Source organism: Puntigrus tetrazona, chromosome 9, assembly GCF_018831695.1.
Source record: "Puntigrus tetrazona isolate hp1 chromosome 9, ASM1883169v1, whole genome shotgun sequence".
Taxonomy (NCBI): domain Eukaryota; kingdom Metazoa; phylum Chordata; class Actinopteri; order Cypriniformes; family Cyprinidae; genus Puntigrus; species Puntigrus tetrazona.
In genome coordinates, this window is record NC_056707.1 from 2,174,558 (window position 1) to 2,187,525 (window position 12,968).

The 12,968-nt window shown below is 39.6% G+C and overlaps 1 protein-coding gene across 1 annotated transcript in view; it reads left to right on the forward strand.

The window, feature by feature from the left end:
- Nucleotides 1-12,968, forward strand: part of LOC122351505 — a 56,210-nt gene that overhangs the window by 29,053 nt on the left and 14,189 nt on the right. The window contains 3 exon segments of the mRNA XM_043248592.1: nucleotides 3,118-3,348; nucleotides 8,474-8,716; nucleotides 8,834-9,064. Coding sequence (XP_043104527.1) covers nucleotides 3,118-3,348; nucleotides 8,474-8,716; nucleotides 8,834-9,064 — 705 coding nt within the window.

The following is a 12,968-nucleotide window of genomic DNA, read 5'->3' on the forward strand; positions in this document are numbered from 1 at the left end:
TGGTTGTATTGATGAAATGGTTGCATGGCATGTAAAGGGATGGTTTAACAGCTTCTTGCATAACGGTGGAAATGCAATGTGTTTTTGGCCTTGGTGTTACTGAACTGGGGTTATTAGCCCCAGGGGCATCATGCACTCATTATTTTTGAAGTGACACGAGTATGATGTATATCATGAAATGTCTCGATTTTTAGTTGATCTATATTGGGTGCTTTAGTTGATCTAAAGTTAATGTAAATTTATAACACTTTCATTTTACATGAAGAGAGCAAAGAACATTTACATTATCAAAGAACATTTTCACTGACCGTCTAGAGCACTCTCAAAAACTCCCATAAAAAGGCTGTTTACACTGTAAAAATGAATATATTACTTGCAAATTCAAACACACATCTGCATATTGTTGTTTCTAACTAAATAACTTGCAGGAAGAGGTATACAGTCAGCGATCATAAGGGAAATTTGGCATTTTAGCAATGACTCACCTGAACACATCTGATTGCCAGTGAACACAGTATGTGAGTTATTTTGTATTGTGTATTTTGTTGTAAGTGTGACTTCATGTAGCACCAGGTCCAGTTGAAACGTTGTCTCATTTCACTATGTACTGCACAGCTTTATGTAGTTGAAATGACAATAAAAAGCCACTTGACTTGACACTTGACTTGAACACAAGTTTGAATTTAGCAGCTAATGTTATGATGCCTGATGATTTTGCAACTTGTTGAGATTCTTCTTAAGTTGGAATAAACAGTTGATCACGACTCTGTTCTTGCCATATGATGCCTCATATAAGAGAATATGTATATAATCACTCTTTAGATTGATCCACTCAGGAGGTATCCTTTGTGCATCTCCTGCATCTTTTAAATTGTATATCTCTACCTGGTAGGCTGCGGCTTGTGGATCTCTGGCTAACCACTACTCTTATTCTTGTAAGACAGGGCAGTGGTATTTAAGGAGGCTGATACAATCTTAACAAAGGTGTGGCACATCTAGTTGCATTCTCTTAACTTGTCTGCACAAGCAGTCTGAAGTAGCTGTGAAACTGTACTGGCTGGGAAGATGATTCGTAATGTATTGAGTAGTAAGTACTTAGTTGTTTAACGAAGGTGGTTCTTGATGGTGGCAGTGCTGTTCAACTCTGCAAAGGATGAGTGGTTGGATGTCTTTATTGTGTGGAAATTATGTAATTGCTGGAATTATCTGACTGTATCTTCTTAGTTTCTAAAGGTAATAAGTCTCTAAGTAGTAGTCGCCGTTTCTTAACAATACCGTTACAGATCTTCAGCAAAACTTGTCAGTTGCTGGTGAACAGATATGTGTACAGCATATCTATGGTAGTGTTCACCAAGCAACTCTAAGAAAGTCAGATGATTTTTAACTTTATGCAGGGGGCATACAGGTGTCTGCGATTACTCTCGCAGAGCATTACGTCAGTACATAATGTATTTTAATGCAGCCAAATTCTCAATAGAACTGTTTTTATACACTAATGTATTTTTAAGTTTCTGTAGTCAGAAAATTAATGAATATGCAATGTGGCCCATTATTTCACCTACTAGCTCTTCCTTACAAGATTTTAATCTGGATTAAAATCCTGATTTATAACTGAGTTGTTGTCTAATGAAATCAAATACACATAAGAAATAGACAATGACTATCCTATGATTTTGGCTATATTAACATGTAAAATTAGAGTTAGAAGCAACGTAATAAATAAATATGTGAACTGTAAGCTCTGCTCCTCTCAGCCACTTGCTGAACAGAGCAGACACAAGCAGACACACAGAGGTGTGTGCACACTGGGAAAATGCTTGCGCTCTCATGGCAATACCAGTCAGTCACTGAGATTTACCAAGGTTTGTCCAAGAAGTCACTAAATTTGTCACTAGTTGCTTTTTTGTAAAAAAAAGAAAAAGATTGTCTTTTTTGCCATAATTTATATAGCATTTTTTTTTACAAAATATATTCAGTATTACAGTATTAAAATAGTGTGCCATTCTCCTCTGGCGAAATGAAACCAACAATTTAATTCTAAATTGCAACAAAGAGAAAAATCGCCATCTTTGTGATGAGGGTTTGAGGAGATATGTCTCTGTGGCTTTTCTAGTTCATATGAAGTTTACATGGCCTGGGAATAAACAATCTAATGCCTTAAATGGTATTATTCTAATGATGTAACACGTACATTAGGAATAGTTGTCGGTTCTGGTTGACCTAATTAATCCAGCCTAACAATCCTTTAACAAATTCAAATTCTAGAAATGTGTTATTGTGTTTCAGGTAAGCCAGGCTTAAAAGCAAATAATAACATTATTACAATGATTAAAATAAAGATTTTAAATGCAATTAAATAGTTTAAAAATACTTAATAAAAAAGACATAAGTGTATTTAATCAAATGTAGCACAGTGCTCATTCAGTTAAACAGATGTGTTTTGAGTCTTCAAATGTGGTTACTGTTTCAGCATGTCTTGACCTCTGTAAACTGGTTCCAACTGCAGGGGGCATTATAGCTAAAAGCAGACTCACCTGGCTTTGAGTGAACACTTGGTGTTTCTACCTAAATTGATTCTAATGCTTTTAGTGGTTAGTTTTCTATTTGGTAAACATATTTGCAATGTTGTTAAGTCCTAGACCACTGAATGATTTATAAACATGTTTAAATAATTTAAAATAAATTATTAATGTAACTGGAACCCAGTGTAAAGATATGCTGATATTTTCTGGTTCTAGTCAGAATCTTAGCAGCAGTGTCCTGTTTGAGCTGTAGCTTTCTTTATAGTCTTTTTCTAAAGACGGAGTCAATTACAATAGTCCACACTTCTGGTGAGCTCACCCTTTTGGTGAGCATATTTTCCAAGTGTTTACTGCAAACAAAATGCAAGATTTTGTGGGTGATAATATGCTGATTTAGTAATTTGGCAGAGGGAGTCAATAGGGCAGCCATTAGGTGATTAGGTGATAATCTGTTTTACAAAACAAGCTGTAAATTGTACTGTTTAAAACTAAAAATGAATGAATGATAAAAATAATAATAAAAATATTTTTTAGCATGTAATAAAAATGTATTTATTTATTGCCAAATATCAATCTGTTCATATTTTTTTTTTAGCCTTAAAATGTGTATGTCACTTGTGTGTAAACCACACCTGTGAGACAGAGGCAGAAGGAGCATGTTGGAACTCAGTAATGCTCATAAATGGGAAGGAGGAGGCCGTGAAGTCTTGCCTGTCCCCATCAAAGCTCAAGGGTCAGGTGTTCTGCTACAGCTCCGGAAATGTATCCAAACGCAACTGCTGCTTTACAGACTTCTGCAACAATGAGACGCTACATCTCAATCCAGGTATGACAGACCATTTGCATCTTATTCATAAACTGTCTTGTTCTAAAGAGTGCTATATAGCATTCAGTATTTGTTAACGGATTTGTTTTCACTGTTAGTCTTTGTTTGCAGAACAAAAAAGTTTTTGCACTGTAAATGGAAATCATTAGCATCTTAAAACCATCATGTCTTTGTCTCTCGATAACAACACTTGTGGAGTGTTGATCCTCTTCTTCCACTATAACAAGGCTGGCTGGGTTACTATCAGATAACCGAAGGTGTGTGTATTCTAGTTAAAATACTAACAATTTTAGAGCCAAAGTAGCATAGCCACATAGCATCATTACTACATTTAGGGACTCCATTATTAGTGGTCAACCTTTATGGGTATTTTTATGTAAATGTTTATTTCCATGTGCATAAGACATATTGCTTGTGTTTCCTCCAAATTATAGTACTGGCTAAAAATGTGATTTTCCATAAACTGTTCCAGTTTTGGCCAATGAACAGTGTATTATCTGCCTCTGTTGTTGAGCAAATACATTTTCACAGTTATTAGTGCCAGAGTTTATCAGGTTGTAGGTCAAGCATTGTGAAATTTAAGAAAATGTGATGTCTGTAACATCACATGGCACAGAACTGAAATCACTGTTACCAAGATCTGAAAGGCTTTAAAACATTAGAACAGATGAAAAAAAGGTTGTTTATTTGCATGCTATTTATAGGTTGTTTTGGTGCATTCAATTCTGACTGGCAAGTTGTACAATTTCAAAACTATTAGTACTCATCTCACAACATTAAAATTAAAATTTTCAAACATTTAAGCATGTTTTTAATTGTGTTAGTACAAAATAAAATCAATGAAAGTATGCGGTCAGGTTTTGAAAGATTGACAGTGTATGATCAGTTTGGATTTTTGCATTAAAATGTACACTTTTGCCTGGCAATGTTGCCAAATATTCACACCCATCATTTTAGGGTAAAACAAAATGCAACTTTTAGTGCAATTTACCTTCCTGCTAACTGTAACTCTTAACCTAATCGTATACACATATATCCTCCACCCATCCTTTATTCAAACGTGTCCTCTCTGGGTTAGTGGAGATGCTGGAATGTATAGCAGCATATTGGGTCATACCTTGAACAGACCAAAAATCTTTTTTTTTTTTTTTTTTTTTTTACAGACAAAAAATCTAACGATAAGATGAAGTGCAGAATGACGTCGTTAAAGTTTTTAATCTATAATAGTGCTAGAGATTGCCCCTGATTTTCAAGTGCAGATATATTTTAAAGTTATTCAGGAGCACACTATACATTCTCAAATGTTTTTATAAAAGTTGTTAGTTAAAAGGGTATAAAAAGGTATACACTTTTATATCGTATTTACCTCTAAAAGGTGTGTATTTTACTCATAGGTTTATGCCAGTATCTAAAGTGTACATTTTACTACCTAAATGATACAGTACCCAATGATATAGTATCTTTTAAAAATGAGACAGCTTTTCCATGTGATAAATTATGTGTGCAGATAGTCTGATGGTTGAGCTGCTGATAGATGTGTTCTTTAATTGATTCGATAGCACAGTGCTTTTCACTTAATCTAAAACATATTTGTTTCACTCTTATGAATATATCATTCAGCATTGATTAGCATGCCTAAAGTATGAGCAATAGTAATAGTGATCTTTCTTTTCTTTAGCAGACACCACTAAATATCAATATGATTTTATGAATTACTGAATGCTTAAAGGCCTATGAGATTTAATTTGAAACTGTCTGGCACTTTTTAGTCCTGTAGGCAGCTGAGCACCTCTCTGAAAAATGTGCTGACGTCCTCTGCTCTCCATTTATCTCTGCAGATACTGAAGTTTCTTTCATTGGCTAAAAGCCATTTGTGTTCCAAGTGTACTGTCTACCCGCTGTTTTAGTAAACAGGGGAGGCAATGGAAAATGTGTTATGAAATACCTAAAGACACAAATACACTTAATTAGAAGATGGGTCAGCTTCTAAAAGCAACTTATTTATTACCTTTTTTCCCTTTTTTGCTGCATTAATAGGAAGAAAATTGCAACAATATAGGCAAAGTTTTAAGTTTAAAGTTCAACCAAAGGGAATGCTAATCATTATAATGGTGCTAATAATTATAATGGGGAAAAAAGAAAACATTTTAGAAAAATCGTGGCTTAAGTGATATTCTCTAAAATATTCTGGTTGTATTGAAAATTCAACATTGAAGATGACTTTGTGAAATGAGTGAATTCAACTAGTGAAAGATAACAGAAATGTAAGGTAAACTATTGGACTTTAAAGTTTTAATACATTTTAGATGTGTTTTTGCTGAAAACAATAATGTATTTGTGTTGTTCAGAACTGAATCTTAGTTTTCTCACTCACTCTCTGTCTCAAGGACAGCAGCTAAAAGTTATCTCTTATTATTTATCATATCTCACACCTGCAATAGACGTGTTTCTAGTAAATAATTAATAATTAAATTTTACTACTAATAATAATAAGTGTTGAGTGTAAATTTGAGAATTAATAATAAAAAAATATATATTTTAATTCTTTCTCTGGTGCTTTGGTGGCTGAGATGCAGAAGTTTAGATGATGATCAGTGTCTTTCAATGTTTGGCCTGACTGGAAGGAGTTCAGATTTCACATTCAGTCCATTTCGCAAACAGTTGTCTCACTTTTCTCCCCTAAGCTTCTGACACTGAAGCCGATGGTGTCATCAGATGGGGTCATAGTGGTCTGGGATGGACAGGCCATATGTTGCTTTTGCCAAAGCTGTCAAAAATATTTAGTTATAATTTTATTGTACTGGCCTGTCTGTCTTTCTATTTGAAAGACTGTGATGAACAGCACGTTCCAGACCCCTCTCTTACTGCAAAAGTGGAGAAAGGTTTGCTATAATTGATTGGATCTTGGTGGACTAGTGCAGCAGCTTTTAATTTTTTTTTTTTTAAGAGCAACCTTTTTTCTTTTTAAATCCACACGACCCGTATATGCAATCATTTTGATGCAAAAGAACACAAATATATGACATCACAGCTTTGACATCAGAGACCAGGAAGGGCTGCCCACAGTGCATGTTTAATTTCAGCTGACTACATAAAATTGAATAACGCATTTCTATGGACAAAATGAATTTATAATAGTGGAGGAAACGGAATGGGATGCTGCGGAGGAAGCAACCCAAATAATGGGAATTCTATATTTTAAACTTTAAACTAATGCATTAGTGTAATGACTTGCCCTGTTAGCCCCTGACAGATTGTAGGTTCATCTTCAGTGCAAAAAAAAATTAAAATCAGTTTAGGATTATATCCTTATGTTTAAATGTCACAAATTTACGTGAGCATTTACATTTTTGCATAAAGGTCTGTCCTAATGTAAATCTTTACTGAATAAGCACTGCTGCTTGCACATGCATGTCAACAACACAGTAGACAGGAGCCAGCGCAAAAACATTCATTTACTTCTCTGTGTTGACCTGATCATCAGTCTCTCTTTTGTGTTTTACAATCTGCTACATGTAGACAACTTCATTTTAATAACAAATTCCAAATTAAAAAAATATCTAATCATAATCTATGACAGAAATATAAATATAAACTAATTTAGTGGTTAGTTTTATAAAATCCAGGGAAACAATTTTATTTACAAAAAAGTGGAGGACTAAATCTGGTAGAATGTACTGCATAGAAAAGGGGAAGATATAATGATGTGTGATGTATTAATCACACATGTGATGTATTGTATCTGCGCTGTGCTATATTGAGCATATCTCTTGATAGCTTTAAATCTCTTATTAAGTGTTCAGGGAGTTTAATTGTTTTGACTGTAGTAACTGAACGCGGCAGCACAGTTTGAATGCTGATTAGAGGACAGACAGCCGCAGCTGAGAGAAGAGTTTGTGTACTTGAAGTTAATGACTTAAATATTCATCTGTACCTCACCTTGAGTTATGGAACAGCTTTTGAACACCTGAAATATATATAGTGCACGAAAACTTTATGGTGCTTTATAATGTTTTTGTGCCTTTTGTGAGGCTCGACAACAACACAGAATATTATACGCATTACAGACAATATCAAATTTTGAATTGGTTTCGTCTAATTGATACCCTATCCACAGAAAATGACTGTATCGGTCCCGATACTGATTCTGAGTATCGTATTGATGCATCCCCAAACAGTTGTTGGCTATTTCTAGCAATATAATTATTGCTCGTAAAAAATAGTCACTCACTTTATAGTGGTTTTTTCAGATACCCAATTACAGTAAAAAATTCCACAAACAATTCCAGCAAGAATGTGTTGTTATGAAATGCATTGGTAAGCACTGTTTTCATAGCATATAGTTGAGACATTTGTTTGAAGGATATTGCACAAAATCTGTTTTTTTGTAAACAAAAAAAAGAAAAAGAAAATCTGTTTAATAGAAAAAATAATCAGCCAACTAAGCAATTATCGAAATAATTGTAAATTACTTGACCTCTGTTAGGGGGAACAGCTCTGTGGATGTATGTGTCCATGCAGTTTCTATGAGTCTGGCTCCCTGAACGGAGGAGGACTGAAGATCTGCAGCACGATTGGCTGTGTTGTGACTAAGGGGACTTTTGGGATGTACCCCGCACAAGGGTACAAAAACACTTGGGCCAGAATGGGTCACTGAGAGGGCCTGTAAATTTACCCAACAAAAGAGAAATACGTTATTTATCATGAGATGGTGATCTGAAATTGCCTCAATTTAAATTGAGATGCCCAGGAAGGTGATCTGGGAGAAAGTGTTTCAGTGTTCAAAATATGACCAGCATCTCCAGGCAGTTGATATGCCATGTGAGAAAAAAAATGGAATGGGTCTACTTTGAGTACTCATGATTTAAAATGGCAGCTGTCAAAACTCTCTTTCTCTCACACACACGAATTGGCTCTACCATGTCATGCATCATTTTATGGTATATATGTACTTCAGATGGCCACCTCTCTCCACAAGTGTTGTGTATTGATTCAGCACTATATCCATCCTGGGTTTTTGAAAATGTATAGTTACATAATTTTACATGGTTCTCAAATTTCAAAACCATATTAAAACATTGCATGAGATGACCAACATATATGTATGTGTGTGTATTTGGTATAGAGCCACCACCTGAGGGGTCTGGGTGGAGTCAGCTGGAACTAGCAGCTGTAATTCTTGTGCCATCGTGCCTGGTGTGTGTAGGTGTCATTCTGGGAATGTGTGCCGTACAAAACCTGCGGTGCAACCACATAAAAGCCCACAAACAAGATCCAGAGGAACCCCTGGATGACCAGACTCTGGTGTCACCTGACAAATGCCTAAAAGAGCTAATCTATGACATGAGCACCTCTGGCTCAGGATCAGGTAAGAGCTGTCTGTGCTCATCAAAACAAACAAACACACAAAAAAAGACAATTGTCAAATGTTACTAAGCTTATATTTTTAATCTTTTAACTCACCGCTTACATAATATTCTTTTAGGATTGCCCCTATTGGTCCAGAGAACGATTGCTCGAACAATTGTCCTGCAGGAGAGTATTGGGAAGGGCCGCTTTGGGGAAGTGTGGAGAGGCAAGTGGAGGGGGGAGGACGTCGCTGTGAAGATCTTCTCTTCACGAGATGAGCGTTCCTGGTTTCGTGAGGCTGAGATTTATCAGACCATCATGCTACGTCATGAGAATATTTTGGGTTTTATCGCTGCTGATAACAAAGGTATTACATTACAATACAAGATGTTTATTTTTTTATTTTTTGCATACCTTTATTGCATTTGTTAAATAAGTTAATTATTATCATACAAATTTCCATATGATTATTGTAATACAAAATTTGTGTAAGATTTTATCACAGGAATTTCCTTTCATTGGTTTACTTGATGATGCTTCAATAGGTGATCCTATGGTCAATGTCATATTCACATGTCAAGCATATTCTTTTTTTTATCCTGTCATAAGTTTGTTGGTCATTGTTACTCACGTTGTGAAGGCAACTCTCAAACTCAGTTGGATGAGCAATTCTTGGCTGGCACTTTGCAAACACTTGCTCCATGCCGATTGGTCTTGTGCCAGGATTTCCCAGGAGGTGATCAGGGTGGATAGCACTACTGCCTGATAGAGCTTTGTAACAAGGCTAATTCTATGGCAATCCCACACATTGGTCCAAATGCAGAGTCTGGAAGTGAGTGCTGCCCAGATCAAATCAAATTCAAATTCAAATTTTATTTGTCACATACACATACATACATGGTACGACATGCAGTGAAATGTTCTTTACAACCGTCCAGCATCAAAATAGAAACAAAATTTAAATGTATATATAAATATAAAATATAAGAAATATATATAAAAAGAAGTGTGCAAAGTAGAATATAAAAATAAAATAAAATAGAATATAAATATAAAGTATAAGATATAAAGTGTAAAGTGTAAGTGTAAAGTGGCTGTGCAATGTCCAGTGCAAAGTGGCTAGTGCAATTGTCCAAATGTAAGTGGCGAGTATCTGGGAAAGAGGGGTGCACATGGGAATTCCGGTATTTAGGTGCTGGGTGTTCTCTGGTTCAGACTCCGAATGGCCTGGAAGAAGCTCCTCCTCATTCTCTCTGTGTTTGCCTTCAGGGAACGAAAGCGCTTTCCTGAACGCAGCATAGAAAAGAGTCCATTGTTGGGATGACTGAGGTCTTCCACGATCTTCCTGGCCCTGGTACAGCACCGCTTGTTGTAGATGTGCTGCAGCACAGGAGCTCAGTGCGGATGGTGCGCTCAGCTGACCGCACCACCCTCTGAAGGGCTCGCCTGTCCTGCATGGTGCTGTTTCCAAACCAGGAGGTGATGTTTCCCGTCAGGACACTCTCGATGGTGCAGGTGTAAAAGTTCCTGAGCACCTGAGATGGGAGTCTGAAGTCCCTTAAGCGCCTCAGATGGTATAGACGCTGCCGGGCCTTCTTCACCAGGGTGTTGATGTGACAGGACCAAGACAGGTCCTGCGTGATGTGAACACCCAGGTACCGAAACTGTCCACTCTCTCCACTGGGGTCCCGTCGATCTTGATGGGATGGTAAGAGCGCACCTGCTTCGTGCTGAAGTCCACTATTAACTCCTTTGTTTTGCTGACGCTCAGGAGAAGATTGTTCTCCTGACACCATCTCTCCAGGTTGTTGATCTCCTGAAGGTAGGCCATCTCATCGTTGTTGGAGATCAGGCCCACCACGACAGTGTCGCCAGCAAATTTAATGATGGTGGTGGAGTTTGTAGTGGCCACACAGTCATGTGTGTACAGCGAGTACAGCAGGGGGCTCAGAACACAACCCTGAGGGGCTCCAGTGCTGAGAGTGAGGGAGGATGAGGTGTGTTTTTCCCATCCGTGACGGCTTGTGGTCTGTCGGTCAGGAAGTTGGTGATCCAGTGACGCAGGGATGGGCTGAGTCCCAGGACCTCCAACTTCGAGGTGAGCGTGGAGGGAACTATGGTGTTGAACGCTGAACTATAGTCCACTTAACAGCATTTTCACATAGTTCCCTTCCTAAAATCCAGGTGGCTTGTGGTTGTGTGGAGGAGGTGTGTGATGGCATCCTCCGTAGACCGGTTTTGGCGGTAAGCAAACTGAAGTGGGTCGAGTGTGTCCGGTAGTGATGCGGTGATGAAGTCTCTGACGAGTCTCTCAAGCACTTCATCACTACAGACGCCAGAGCTACAGGGCGGTAATCATTAAGGCAAGATGGTTGAGGTTTCTTCGGCACAGGAACAATGATGGACTCTTTGAAACACGAGGGGACTACAGACTGTTTCAGGGAAAGATTAAATATCTCAGTGAACACGGTGCTAGCTGGTCAGCACAGGCTCTCAGAACCCGACCTGTGATGCCGCCAGGTCCTGCTGCCTTCCTGGTGTTCACTCTCCTGAATGCCCTCCTTACGCCGTGGTTCAAATGGTGAACGCGATTTCCTCTCCGGCTCTCTCGGCGCATGCGTGCTTTTCATCATAGCGGCGCTAGCGTGATTAGCTGCAGCCTCAAACGAGCATAAAGGTGTTTAGCTCGTCTGCCAGAGAAGCATCCGCGCTCTCCACTCTGGAGGTTGGCGCTTTATAGTCCGTGATGTTTCTCAGTCCCTGCCAAAGGCTCCTAGAGTCACTGTGTTGAAACTGTGACTCAAGTTTCTCCCGTAGCGCCTCTTTGCCTCCTTTACGCGCTTCTGCGACGCTGTACGACGCAGCCTTGTATTCAGACATATCCCCGCTGACAATCCCCCGATTATAGGCTGCGGAGCGGATCTCAGAGAGTCGCGGATAGTTTTGTCTACCCACGGCTTCTGGTTGGGAAACGCCCTGATGACGGTTTTCTACCGTGTCATCCGCTAGTTTCCCGATGAATCCCACCACCGCCTCCGTGAACACGTTGGACGCCCTCGGAGCTACACCTGAACATGGCCCAGTCTGCGCTATCCAAAGCGCCCTGCAGAGCGGCCATCAATGGTCAGACCAGCGTGACACCTCCTCTGTACCGGGCTTCCTGTTTCAGCCTCTGTTTGTAAACAGGTACGAGGAAAATGGCGGCATGGTCCGATTTACCAAACGGTGGGCATGATTTTGCCTTGTAGCTCTCTCTGAAGGGTGTGTAACAGTGATCCAGTGTCCTTTCGCCCCTGGTGGGGCAGGTGATGTGCTGGTGAAAGTTCGGCAGTGCGCGCTTGAGGTTTGCACTGTTAAAATCCCCAGCACAATGAGTGCAAGCGCCCCGGTGCTGTGTCTGGTGTGTTGTGAGGTGGTCGTGTAAATCCCATATTGCAGCGTCCGTGTCCGCTGAGGTGGAATATAAACGGCGCTGACTATGACCGAGCTGAATTCCGTGGAAGATAGAAAGGGCGACATTTGATGGTCAGAAGTTCCAGGTTTGGTGTGCAGGAGCGTGAGAGAGGAACAACGCCGCGCGCTGTCGCACCAGCGGTTGTTCACCATCAGACACACTCCACCTCCCGTGTCTTCCCCGACTCCATTGTTCTGTCCATGCGGTAAACGGAGAAAAACTCGGCCGGTTGTATGGCGTGGTCCGGTACCGCTGGGTTCAGCCATGTCTCGGTGAAGCAGAGGAGGTTGCAGTCCCGAATGTCTCTCTGGAACTTGATCCTTGCCCTGAGGTCATCGAGCTTGTTTTCCAGAGACTGGACGTTGGCTAACAGGACACTAGGTAGTGGAGCGCGGTGTGAGCGTGCCCTCAACCTGTTCCTGACGCCGGCTCGTTTCCCTCGTGGACGCCGGTGTGGGTCGCGTCCTTTTGTCTTCGTCAGGATCTCGCTCGGCCGGCATGGGTCCGGGTTTAAAAACGGCGAAAGTTGGGTGCATTGTACACCAATAGATATAAGAGTGGCTCGGTCGTATGTAATAATAGCCATCTTATATAAAGAAAACCGCGCAGACTGTCTAAAATACTAACAATTAAAAGAAAAACTAAAAGTTTTGCAGGAGCGGTCGTGACGGCAGCCGAACTCAACGGCGCCATCTTGGTTTCATCATGTGATGTGTAATTTGGTCTACTGCATGTAGCTTTTATTTCTTCACTGAGCTTTGGATGGTTGGCTCTTGGTGTTGGCTTTTGGAGCTGACTGGTGCATCACTTTGGTTTT